Source organism: Strigops habroptila, chromosome Z (assembly GCF_004027225.2).
Source record: "Strigops habroptila isolate Jane chromosome Z, bStrHab1.2.pri, whole genome shotgun sequence".
NCBI classification, from domain to species: Eukaryota; Metazoa; Chordata; class Aves; order Psittaciformes; family Psittacidae; genus Strigops; species Strigops habroptila.
The window spans coordinates 1,060,141-1,072,955 of NC_044302.2; the positions used below are offsets into that span (position 1 = coordinate 1,060,141).

General features: G+C 50.0%; 1 protein-coding gene across 1 annotated transcript; it reads right to left on the reverse strand.

The window, feature by feature from the left end:
- Nucleotides 1-8,580: 8,580 nt before the first annotated feature.
- On the reverse strand, nucleotides 8,581-12,805 carry LOC115601073 (tyrosine aminotransferase-like). The gene is made up of 6 exons (XM_030470591.1): nucleotides 12,728-12,805; nucleotides 12,200-12,352; nucleotides 11,163-11,291; nucleotides 10,647-10,730; nucleotides 10,020-10,118; nucleotides 8,581-9,221 (listed from the first exon to the last, which is right to left on the reverse strand). The coding sequence occupies exons 1-6, from the start codon at nucleotides 12,728-12,730 to the stop codon at nucleotides 9,078-9,080; spliced, it is 612 nt and encodes a 203-aa protein (XP_030326451.1). The 5' UTR covers nucleotides 12,731-12,805; the 3' UTR covers nucleotides 8,581-9,077.
- Nucleotides 12,806-12,815: the final 10 nt, after the last annotated feature.

Below are 12,815 nucleotides of genomic sequence, written 5' to 3' on the forward strand. Positions count from 1 at the left end.
CTGGAAAACTCCACCCTGCACTAAGCACAAAGCATGGGAATGGCAGTTGATTGCAGAGGCACAAGTGACCAAACACTGCTACTAAAGGAGAAGGGCCAGGAAATTCATGAAAGAGACTGATAGATGCTTTTATTTTAAGTTCCACTGCAAGCCACCAAAAGACCGTTCTCCATAAATGTAGGAACAGGAATGTCTGTGGAGTGTCGGAGCAAAGGGCAAACAGGAACCCCTGTTACAAGGAGGACCAGTTTGCCCACCAGTAGTGGAGAGATAGGGCATATTTGCCTACTATTGCTCTGGCTGCTTGCCACATTCTCAGCAGATGTAGATTCACACAATGTCTTTTTAAGTCTTTTCTATCTGTGCCTTGCTCAATTTAAGTATTTTGGGGCTGGGAAAGAAAACTGTGTGAAAGAAGAAGCTGTGAACGGAGCAGCTGGGCTGAGTGTCTGCATGGTTCTCAGGGATGCTGGAGCTGAGTGGGGCTGTGCCAGGTGGGGCTGTGAAGCAGGGCAGTGCTGGGCTCAGAGAAACACCTGGTATTCTGTAACCATGCAGAGACAGTCACTTTGGGTCATTCCTACTCCAGGTCTCACCATTTCTGTCACAAGAGAAGGTGTAGACCTTCTCTTGATGGTGGCCCCTGTCCCCAAGGAACTCACTGAGCTCCTCTGAGGGAAAGCAGAGTACAGGAGACAAAAGAAGCAAAAAATCTGAGCAAGACTGTTCCTTCCAGCAGGAGGGACAACCTGAATGGGACAGGTCATGTTCCCTTTCACTTGCTGCATTGCAAACAGAGATGGTCAAGCCCTGGTAATTCTGTGCTAGGAAGCAAGGAGAGAAGCTGGCAGTGTTACAGGCAGCAGAGTGCAGAGAGAACCATGCCATTTTCTGTGCAACCTGGTTTTTGACTACGTGTTCCTATGCCCTGCACTGACACCATTTGTAGGAAGGATTTACCTGTACGTCATTAAGTGTTACAAAGCTGGTTCATATCACTACTTGAGTGGCTCTTCCTGAAGCCTTATTGCTCCCAGACCAAAAATTGCATGAACAGAGATATATCAAAACTCCTGGTCTACCTCTATGTAGCTTGCCCAAACCATGCTGGTCCTTTGGCACGGATATTCGGGCTTCAGGACAGCACTGAACACTGCTGTACATCCTCTAGTCACGATGCCGGGCAGATTTTTTCAGTTGCAGAGATCCGAGGTTCTAACTACTTTGGCTGAGCTTTCTAGAAGGCAGCATCTGTCGCATGAGCAGTTGCACAGAGGAGGAGAATGTACTCTTCCTTGGGAGGCTTGGGAGGGCACAGTGCATTTCCTGAGACCTCCACACTGTGGAAGGTGAAGAAGGAATCCTGTGGCTCCTGAATAATGGACATAATTCTCCCTGTATGTCTGACTCACAAGCTTTATGAAGCAAAGCAGAAGCATTTGGGGCAATCCCAAGCACAAATACAAGCTGTGCAGAGAATGGATTGAGAGCAGCCCTGAGGAGAAGGACTTGGGAGTGTCAGCCAATGAGAAGCTCCCCATGACCTGGTTTCAATGTGTGCTTGAGCCCAGAACCCCACAATGTGCTGGGCTGCACCCCCAGAGCGTGAGCAGCAGGTCAGGGAGGGGATTCTCCCCCTCTGCTGCTGGGGAGACCCCCCCTGCAGTCCTGATCCAGCTCTGGGGCAACAGCACAAGAGGGATGTGGAGCTGTTGGAGCGAGCCCAGAGGAGGCCACGGAGCTGCTGCGAGGGCTGGAGCAGCTCTGCTCTGGAGCCAGGCTGAGAGAGCTGGGCTGGGGCAGCCTGGAGAAGAGAAGGCTCCTGAAGGGGAGACCTTAGAGCAGCTCCAGTGCCTAAAGGGGCTCCAGGAAACCTGGAGAGGGGCTTTGGACAAGGGCCTGTAGGGACAGGACAAGGGGAATGGCTTTAACCTGCCAGAGGGGAAATTGAGATGAGATCTTAGGCAGAAGCTCTTCCCTGTGAGGGTGCTGAGGCGCTGGCACAGGGTGCCCAGAGAAGCTGTGGCTGCCCCATCCCTGGCAGTGTTCAAGGCCAGGTTGGACACAGGGGCTTGGAGCAACCTGCTCTAGTGGAAGGTGTCCCTGCCCGGGGCAGGGGGTTGGAACTGGCTGAGGTTTAGAGTCCCTTCCAGCCAAACCATTCCATAGTTCTATGATTTGTATGCAGTCACACATACACACAGCACACCTAACACAGTGCAGCAGTGACGGCAGTAGGGTCAGATGATTAATGTCAGAGGTATGGACTAGAAGTAACTCCTCAGTGCTGACACTGGAGAAGACTCCCTCCCTGAAGGCATGTCCTTGGTAGTCTGATGAGAGAAACAGGCACACCTAGAGCAGTGGAACCAGCTCAGCTGAAAGGTTTGACTAACTCCATGCTCTGTCTTCTGCCATCATCAAGAGCAAATGGGAAGAGAACAAGCAGCACATTTCCTCCTAGATGCTCTCCTAGCCTGCAGCAGGGTCTGGAGTACATGAATGACCTCTCTGAACGTAGGTGTTCAAAATAAGCTAGGGAGGGATGCCCTAGAAGTTCCATGTTCTTTCTGTTGGCTGTGACAAGGAGGGTCTTTGATGTTTGAGTAGATATCTGCACTGAAGCTGTCTAAAATCAGTTGAGATCAAGCTTGTCTGCATTTACAGCACCTAGATTTTTACTATTCACTTGTCCATTCATGTTTTGAACTCACAGATATTTCCGGCATCAGCAGGATTCCCTGGCAACAAGAATATGTCCGGCTGCATGTTGTGAGAACTACTTCCTTCTGTTCTGACCCTGGCATATAAAAACTGCATTTGGTAATACCACCATTTTTTAATGAAGAGAGACAAGGAGTCATTTCTTCCTATTCACAGTCTTTGAACTATAGAGGATTTTAACATCTGCTCTTATATGCCCTGCAGAACACAACTCATCATGTACCAGGCTGATATCTAAAGCAGCTCATGGGAATCGTGCTGCAGGAGTTTCTGTCTCTGATTTGCAAAAGGAGCCTGCATGACTAAGTCAGAGAAATATTAACCCTGGAGCCATCATGCAAGATAGATTACAACCCTGTACAACATACAATGGGACTCAGACTGACAAAAGGCCTTCATACATTCTGCATCTTTCTCCCCTTCTTCCATATATCAACTCATCTGTCTCATGGGCACTGCCCTTGGGAGCACCCTCCTTTGGTGGCAGCAATGTTTATTCACTGATAGGATTCCAGGCAGAGATAAGAAGGGCATTCTCTTCTAAACGCTGGAGGGAAGTTCTGCTATCTTGCAACATCCTGTCTGGCCGAGATCACAACTTGGACTTTATAAAAACCATTTAGATTCTCAAACACAAGGACTGATACACTGCCAGTTTTTCTTGTCTTCCCAGCAGAAAGGCAGATTTAGGAGACTGCAAGTGTCTCTCTTTCGTTTGTTAATATTTATTTAGAGGGATGAGTTAGATCCTGGTGTCACAGTACACCTGAAAGAGTTGTATGATGGGATGGCTCACATTTCCTGCATCCCAAAGGTATGACATCGGGGAGCTGCTATTAAAGTCAATGTGGTCACTATGCACTGGTGAATGCTTGCCACAGAAAGAGAACTCCCATTCAAAGCAGAGGGAGTTCAGGTGTTTCCTAGCTGGCACCACTAAAGCTGTAGAGGAAACATGGACATTTACGGCTCTGCAAGATGGAGTGTGACAAAAAGCTGCAATGTGGCTGCTCACACACAAGGGCCATGCATGATCTCTTGTACTGGTCACTGGATTTTGATATTTCTGCATTTTTGTGTTTTGAAATGCACAAGGAAAACCCTACTCCTTGCAGAAAAGAAACTTGACAATAATCTTCAAAAAAAGAAAGTCTATGTGTCAATTGCTCATCACTTTTATGGAGATGAAGGCAACAGAGCAGAACTCTGGTTTTTGGAAAGAGCTTGTTTGGCAAGGATGCTGTATACGGTCACTCTGGTTGCTTCACAAATCGTCACTCGTAGATGATGGAAAGGAAACGCAGAAGTCAGGCAAGAACCAGAATGCATTCGAGCAGAGGTACAGTGTCTATGCTCAATTCCAGTCAGAGCAAGTTCCTCCCGAGCCAAAGCAGATCTTGACCCCCATGTGGCTTCCAGAACAGGGAAACATGAAACAAATACAGTGTCCTATATGAGACATCTCTCCAAGGGCAGACTGGTGTGCTCCTGCACTCATGTTGCTATGGCCTTTCCCTTGTGTTTAAGGTGAGTTTTAAAGTTGTATTTTGATTTAGAAGCAGTTTGAGATAAATAGACTTGTCTGAGTTGCCACTGGAGGACCCAAAGTCGCAGTAGGCCAGAGCAAGGATGGCGGCCAATTCCCTTCCTCCTCCAATCTGCTTGCAGTTGAAACATCTCTGTAAGTAGTTCTTTTACAAAAGAGTTGAGTTACCCTGTCCTGTTTTCAACTGGGGTAGAGTTAATTTTCTTAATATTACTATTTTCTCCTTACTACCAACCCATGCACTAACTGATTTTATTGTTGTTTATCTGCCTTTTCAATTTTTTTACGGAATGACTTAAAAAGGTATTCTGCCATGGCTGCACTCTGCCCTAGAGCTGTCTGTTCAATAGCAGGAAGCAGGGATCCATAATCCACAAAGAACCTTGCTGGATCTTGTTCCCATGTCTTACAAAATGAAGCAGTGGCAACACTCATTTATTGACTTCATTATACTACAGTACTCTAATATCTCAAGTGGTAGGGGAATGGAGAAATGAGAAAACAGGAGACAAAGAAAGAAGCTCATGTAAATAGGGCTCCAAGAATGAGGTCCTATAATACTTTACCACACATTACAGAAAAGAGGAAAATAGAAAATAAATTTATTTATTCAGCTTTTGAATTCATTTCACTGGTCAGCCTCTGCCTTCTTTATGTACATCGGCGGTCTAAAGCCAGAAATCAGCACATGCGCTGGAGCTTGGAGTAGAATAGCTAGTCTAAAGTTGAGAGGAACAACAGCAGTAAGCAGAGCTGAAACATGCATAGTCCACACCATGCACTAGAGTGTAGAAGACCCTATGCTAGCACCAGGAAATGTCATTCAGACCTATTGACAGTACCTGTTTGCTCTGGCAAGGCTTCACGGATCACTGACCCAAGTCAACTAAGCTAAGGGAACACAATATATGACAAAGCAAAGGGGTCATGTAAGTCTGGGCTCTCAGCACTGTGAGAGCCCATGCCAGACAGACAAACCATGAGAAAGATCCAGGGCTTCTGCCCCTCAGAAGCCTTCCCCATTGCTGGGGTCCCAGGCTGAAGGCCAATATACAAGATACTACCCCAACCTTGTTCTGACCAGTCGTTAAGCTTAGCCAGCCAGCTTTTAGGTGTCTACCAGCTACTGGAAGCCTGCTGAGGCTCTGTCTTTTGTGGCTGTCCTGTCAGTAGCAAGGCTTTGCTTGTGCTGAGCCTTCCTTCTCCTCCAGAGCTCCTCTGCCCTCTCACAGTCTGGTTTGCAAAATCCCTCCCAGTCTCCTCCAGGAGGTATTGCCTCCCAGCACACTGCTGCTGCCTGCTCTTACACAGTCCCTCCCCAGCCACTCGTTCTTCTCACAGAAACATACCTGTGCCATGTGCCAAGCATTTCTGTCCTCCCGCCTCATGGGCAGTGCCACCAGAACAGACCAGCTCATCTGACCTCTAACCGGCCCGCACCCCTGGAAAAATGAGGTTATACAACAGCCCTCATGTACAAAGAAGCTTTGCACAGGCACTGTCCCCTGGGGGCCTCCTCCCCTTCCCACTGCCAAGCCACGTGTGAGCCTGACCCGAGCCCCTGAGCCTGAGCCCTGCTTCTCCAGGGCCTCCCTGGCCGGTCCCAGGTGCGCTCAGGGCAGACCACATCCTCCCTCTGCAGGTACCGGGTGGCTGGTGGAGGGCAGGGCGGTTCAGGCAGGCTCTCGTGGCCAAGGGCTATGGCCCCAAGGCAGGAAGACACTCAGGGGCTGCTCCGGGCTACGGCCTGCAGGCGGCCAGGGCTACAGGAAGACAGGGGTGCCAAGGCCAGGGCCAGGGCCAAGGCCAGGGCTGGGCTGTGCCCGGCTGGGCTGGGCCGGGCTGGACCAGGCTGGGCTGGGCTGCACCCGGGTTCCTGAAGCACCTGGGGAGCTGATGACCTCCCTACTGGCAGCGGTGGTTTGGCCAAACCCGCCTGCAGTGCCCGTTTGCCCTGCTGGGCTGGGTGCTGTTGCCGGGCCTTTGGACACCAGGGGTTGGACGTGAGCTGAGTTCCTTCCTTTCACAAGCGCCAGGCATGAAGCTGCCTCACTGCCCAGGTCCCCAGGTCTGGGTATGTCACCCTTCCTCTCAAGATGGCCAGTCCTGTGCAGACAAGAGCAGGCGCACCCTGCAAGCCTGCTCCAGGGAATACAGCTGGTGCTCCCCAGCTAGACAGGGAGTATGGCTGTGGGTCAGTCTGCGAGCCAGCACTGGCAGGACACAGAAACAACCACGCACCCACAAATTAAATTAACCCTTTCCCAGCAATATTCTGTTATTTTCCCACAATCAGCCAAAAAGGCACTGAGATAGTTCTGTCAAAGCCCTTCAGACCTTGTCTGAGCATCTGAGGAAGAGCAGCTCCAGGCCTGTGTCTTGGCTTCTTCCATGGTCTCAGTGCTGAAGGGGCTTTCTTTAACACAGACAACCTCTAAATGCCAGCTTAGGCTATTTTGTGTGGCTGGCAGGGTGCTCTAAACGGCACCCACACTATGACATATAGCATCAGTGAGTGTAATGCCTGAAAGCTTTTACTAGCACATTTGTGGTTTAATGCTAGTTTGCTATTGCAGTAGGGAAAACCTAGGTGTGGTCAAAAGGCAGCATTATGTTTGCAAATGATGGCAATAGAGGATGTGGTCTTTAGAAATCTAAATATCTTGAGATTTATGAGCTATGTATATGCCTACGTATCTGGTTCTCAGTGTCCTTGGCCAAATGCTGCTGGGCTAAGAAGAAACAGAGTGGTGTTATTCTTTGCAGAATATTTGCATGTTAACAGACATCTCTGAGTGCGCTCTCAAAGGGCTCCATGGCTGATGATATGATTTGGACATTATAATGTTAATGACGTGGTTTAGTGGTGGACTTGACAGTCCTGGGATAACGGTTCGACTTGATCACTTCAAAGGTCTTTTCCAACCTGGGTGATTCTATGATCCTATGAAGAGAGAGCAGCCTGAAAGGAGCAGCTTTCTCTAAAAACACCATCTGTTCATTAGTAATGGGAATTGAAGCCGCAGAACCCAAGCTATATGGAGAAGAGTTCAAGGAGACAGATGAAACTTGACAGCTGTAGTAGATGCAAAACAGCATAACAATGCAACAACATCATGCTGTAAAGGTCTCTCTTCACAGACCTGTCACACACCACCCTACTTATTATTTGTCATAAACAGCTCAGACCTCCATTTGGAGGTCTAATGGCATAAAATCTCTGAAGCTGTCTACCATCGACCCATAGCCCTAGCTTCTCTCTTTTTGTTCTGGGGTTGCTCCCTTTGAAGGTAAAGGATGCAGCGTGGACTCTCAGCTGATGTGTCAATGACCTTTTCGTATACTGTTATCTTTCTCATATGGATACCTCTGCTCTAATGGAGAGCTGGTACCAAGACTTTGTCCTGGGCAGGGGAAGAGAAGGTAATGAGATGTCTACAGAAGCTGGCAGGAGGTCTGGCAGTGTGTAGTCTAAGGCTAGCTCACTTTTCCCATCATTGGGAAGGAAAGCAGGGCTGACCCATGGATCTCAATTCTGCAGGATGCCAGGTGAACAGAGCTGTAGGTGGCAGGCTGCACTCTGCCTGTCACCCCTCAACCAGTTTCAGAGAGGGCTCTCCAAGCCCCTGAGCAGCTCACCAGAACAGGTTGTCTGGTGGGCATTATCATCTCTTGACTACACAGGCACTCCTTGTGTTTCCATGGAATGAACAGACATCAGGCCACCAGTTCCTTACTGCTTTATGGAGTTGATGTATTTAGCAATCGGTTGAAATAACCAATTGAGAAACATTGACTCTGTGCATGTATTTGCAATCCCAAGGAGTACTACAAGCTTTTTTGTACTGTTAAAAAACAGTATAAAACAGCTCTGTTAAAGCTAGAGCTAATGGAGGGTAGAGGCCAGGCACAGACAAGCCTTGAAGGGACTCAGTGCTGGCACTGCTGGCACATCGCAAGCACCCTGCAGTGTAGGAGCATTTCATGGGGTGCCAGCCCACGATTCACCACTGCAGCAGGAAATGCCCGGCTGCCCTGGCCTTGAACGCTCAGGCACCAGCACCCAGCGTGGCTGGCTCTGTGGAGAGGGGCCGGCTGCCACAGCGAGTCTCTGGCACTAGTGCGCAGGAGCAGCCAGCCCCTGTGCCAGGCTTGCAGAGCCATGCTGCCCTCAGGCCTGGCGGGTGCCTTTGAGGGGCTGAGCACTCACCCCTTGGTGCAGGACAGAGGTGGGTCTGGGGCACTGCAGCACCAGAGGAAAGCAAGGGTGTTCCCCCAGACCTGGCACAACTGGAGCACAGTGCAGGGACTGGCATGTCAGACTGTTTATTAATAAAAAAAGTCACAATAACTTACTCCCTTTGTCGCACAAAGGGCTCGGTATAAAGAGCTCTAGCTTCCGAAGGTAACACGGGTAAGTGAGAGATGGATGATTTTCTCTTGTCTTCCCCAAGGAAGCGCAGCCAGCACAGGAGCTACTGGCCACACAGGGCCATGGCACAGGAGCAGCCACGGGCCCCTGCCTGCAGCTAGTTCACAGGCAGCGCACACCAGCACAGAGGCAAACGCAGCAGATGTGTTGACCATGGGCACTGGGTGCCAGAGGGTGTGCAAGCTGCAGTGGAGGAGCAGAGAGAAGTGGCTGCATCTTCCCAGAGTGCTGAGGGGTCTGCGGAGCACAAAGTGAAGCAGCAGGACAGTGGCTGTTGCAGGCAGGGGCACATGGGGCTGGCCAGAAGCAGCCCTGCCTCCCCGGCTGCTGCCTCACACAAGGTCGAGCCTGGCAGAGGCAGCAGGTGAGCTGGGGCTATTTGTCACACTCCAGATCCTGGGCCCCCTCAGCACCCTGGTAGTGCATTTCACAGAACTCCTGAATGCGACTGCAGGCCTCCAAGATCATCTCCTCAGGCACGGTGATCACCACACGGAAGAAGTTTGGGTACTCAAAGCACTGAAATGAGAAAGGATGAAGCTGTCAAATCACCTGGGATAGTGCTGTAGTTATAGTACAGATAGTGCTGTACAGCCCTAACTTGAGGCCATGTGCTGTGTCAGCAAGGGAAGATGGTCAATGTTGGACAGCAGGGCTGGGCTCTTGCTCCCTTAGGATTTTTTTTTTTTTTTTTTTTTTTTTTTTTCTGGGGCGTGGGGTGTTGTTTTGGAGCTTTTTTTGTTCCATGCATGTTTCCCATCTCCATCTATATAGACATGACGCTGCAAGAGTGACAGGCCATACAGAGTCCTTTGGACTATGCAGGACCTAGGGAATGGGCTGGAAGGAGCTAGGGAAGGATAGGGCTGGAGAGTACTCAACGGCCCATCCATGTTCAGTGCTGGAAGTGGAGCTGGAAGGAGGTGGGCACTGGGCACAGATGTTCTCAGCCTGCAGTCCATCGTTGTGCCTACAGGGGTGCAGGACTAGAAACAGCAAAGAAAGGAACATAGGTGGGATAGGTTCCAGGCCTCTTAGGGAGCAGCAAGGAGCTGCGGGAGTACAGAGTAAGCCTGAAGCTGGGAAGATCCTGGCAGCCTGAGGGCTGCTAGTGAGCCTGAGACTGCCAGTCCCTGAGCCCATCCCTACACACAGCACTTGGAGTTCACAGCCAGCACAAATACACCATAACAGACCGTGGACACTGCACACACAAAACTCCCAGCCTGGCCTCAGAGCTCAGGGCTGCAAACCCCTATTGCTTCTCTGCCCATGCTTTGGCCCCACAGCTCCCCGGGCTGTCAGCATTAGGCTCACCGTGGCTGGCAAGCAGAACACAGACTGCTCAGAGATGAGGCGCTCCGTGAACTCCACATCATTTTCAAATTCAGGGAAATGCTCCATCTCAATCTCAACCTGCAGCAGAGGAATGTAATGTGACAACCAAGGGCACCAAAACTATCTGCAGTGTCCTTGCTCACCCACATGACCCAGCAACTTCCCAGTCAAGTGCAGCTGTCTGCCCTCATGTTTTGCTCATAGAAAAAGAGGCAACAGCATAGGCAGAGGACAGACATGGTGGTAGGAAGAAGGCTACATCTTCAACAGGACATGATAATCTGACTTGTGGTGTACGGGCTTCCCTTTGCCAGCTGGCTTCAAATCGGAGTAAAACAATATTGTCTTGCAAAGTACAAGTCATTGAGTTCTGTGCAGGAGCAAGTGGGTGAAGTGTACTAGCCTCTACTATGTAAGAAGTGAACATCTGAAGTTCCGCCATCTAAAGTGAGCAAAGGACACATCTATTGCACAAGGCGGTGTGAAAATGCATGGTAATGGAGACCTGGTGCCAAGCACCAATCTGAAACCACTGACAAGCACTGGAAACAAGACTTAGTGTGATTGCTGATGATCTGGAAATGGCACGTCACCCTCCTTGCTTACCATGAGGTACATGGCTCCAGCAGGCCGGACAGGCCGGAGGCCAGGGATAGCAGATAAGGCAGTGTAACAAAGGTCAGCATTGGACTGAAAAGCAGAAAGGGGAAATTTCAAAACAGGAGAAATTCCAGGAAGCAGCTCAGCGAATAGAAGCCAAGCTCTGGACCAGGACTATAAACAGGTTTGCCCACTGCAAATAAAGGGAACACAAATGCAAACAGCATGGGTGATCATGGCCTTGAGTGCAGGAGGTATGACTGTGCTGAGCTCAGCAACTCAGTGCCAGGCTCCCACCCAACTGGATCACCAGCTGCAGGGCTGAGATGCCTGAAACTTATTGCAGCAGTATTTCTGCCCCAATCACCATGTTTCCTGCTGGAATTTGATTTTTTGGGCTCCCCTAGCCATAGACGGAACTGCACCTTGAAGTGGCATGGGGAGGGATGATGAGCTGGAGGGATATGATTCCCTCCAAACAATCCATGAACAAACTGTGCTGGCCTGTTACAACCTGATTACCTTGAGGATGCTGAGGGTGTTGTGGTAGAACTCGGGGGGTGTTCGGTGCAAGATACGTTCCAGTGCTCCTTGGACAAGTGTACAGGGACCTAGGATCCTTTGACTCAGTCTTACAAGGCCATCTCTGATCTGAAAAAAACATGGTGATATTTGCAGCTCAGACAGTGCTTCCGTGAAGGAAAGGGGCAACCATTCCTCTATTTCTAGAGCTACTCACACCCCTCCCTTCAGTGAGCACACAGAGTACTACAGAACATTTGCTTGACTATATGCCGGGTATTTGCAGAGTATTTACAGTGTCATTCTCTGTTCCACCGTTGTGGATTGTAATGCCAACAGAGACAACCTTCAGAGCTTTCCAATCTGACTCAAACCAGGCTGGAATATAGCTTATACAAATGAAGGCAGAGCTGTTCCAAATACCACTTTGCATTTCCCTAGGTTTGGGCCCACAGTCCATACTTTCAAAGCCAGGCAGGGACAACCAACATTAGCTCTTGTGCCCACTCAGTTGATCCTCTCTTCTCCCTCTTCCTCTGCAGAAAGCCCTCTAGGTGGAAAGGTCACTGCAGCAGATGGTTGTTATTCTAACACAGCTGAACAAAGCAGCAGGTAAAGCACTGGCAGTACTGCCAGGTGCTTTGTTCTTACTTTCAAGAGAAACCATGTAAGAGCACATAGAGACCATGCATGGACTCCACGTGCTGGATGCAATACACATGAAATACTTTCAGTGCAGACTGGAGCTATTTGAGAAAAGAAGGAATTAGAAGGATACAAAAAGGACAAAGTATGTATGAAGCAGCAGCAGAGACAAAGAGTGTGTTACAGTGTAGATGTGAGTAGAAGGCCATGTATGGAAGCAGATGAAGTAAGGAAGGGACATGAAAAGCTCAGAGGTGCAGAAAAGCATGGAAACAATTGGGTGACAGCCATGTAAGAGCAGTACATGCGTGCACCAGTTAAAGCCCTGGTGATCCACACACTGAAGACACTGCAGGTCTGGAGCAGTGACAGCAACACTCTGCAGTTCTCACCTCATTACCAAAGATGTCTCTCCTGTCGTGAATTAGGATCCAGCCCATGCGCCAGCCAGGGACGAGCCACCGCTTTGCCAAGCCACCACAGGACAAGATTGGCACATTGGTGCTTAGGGTTGCAATGGGTTCAAATTTGCAGTCAGCAAACACCTGTGATGGGAGGCTGCATTAGGGCTGTCTCTGCCTCTCGCTGTGAGAGCTGTGGGGTGTGCATGAGGCACAGCAAGCAGGGAAGTAGGGACATGATGGGAAAATGATGGTGAAAGCTCCCAGCTTCGAGGTATGAACATGGTTTTATGTGCACTCACATGAAAGTGAGCCATTTGGGAAGAGGAAAGGAGCTGGACATGAGGGGTACTCTCAGGACTGTGCATCAGATGATTGGGAGCTCCAGGCATGGACCCAGGCACCATAGAGGGGAGTGGAGCTGTCACTCACCTCTGGAGACCTGGCTGCCAGCCACAGGGCAGCGCATCAGAAAGGACAGGCAGCATGGGGGTGCAAAGGACGGCACCGGAAACTCACCATGTCTCCATAGATCTCATCAGCAAGGATGGGCACGCACTGTCTTGATGCCACTGTGGGAGAGAGGCATTCAGCCTGGCCCCCTGCA

Excerpts from the sequence above, each read along its gene's own strand:
- LOC115601073 (XM_030470591.1), bottom strand. Across the intron at positions 10,731-11,162 it reads ACACCCTCAGCATCCTCAAG|TCCAATGCTGACCTTTGTTA; the intron begins GTAATCAGGTTG and ends TCTGCTTTTCAG. Across the intron at positions 9,222-10,019 it reads TGTTCTGCTTGCCAGCCACG|TGCTTTGAGTACCCAAACTT; the intron begins GTGAGCCTAATG and ends TTCTCATTTCAG.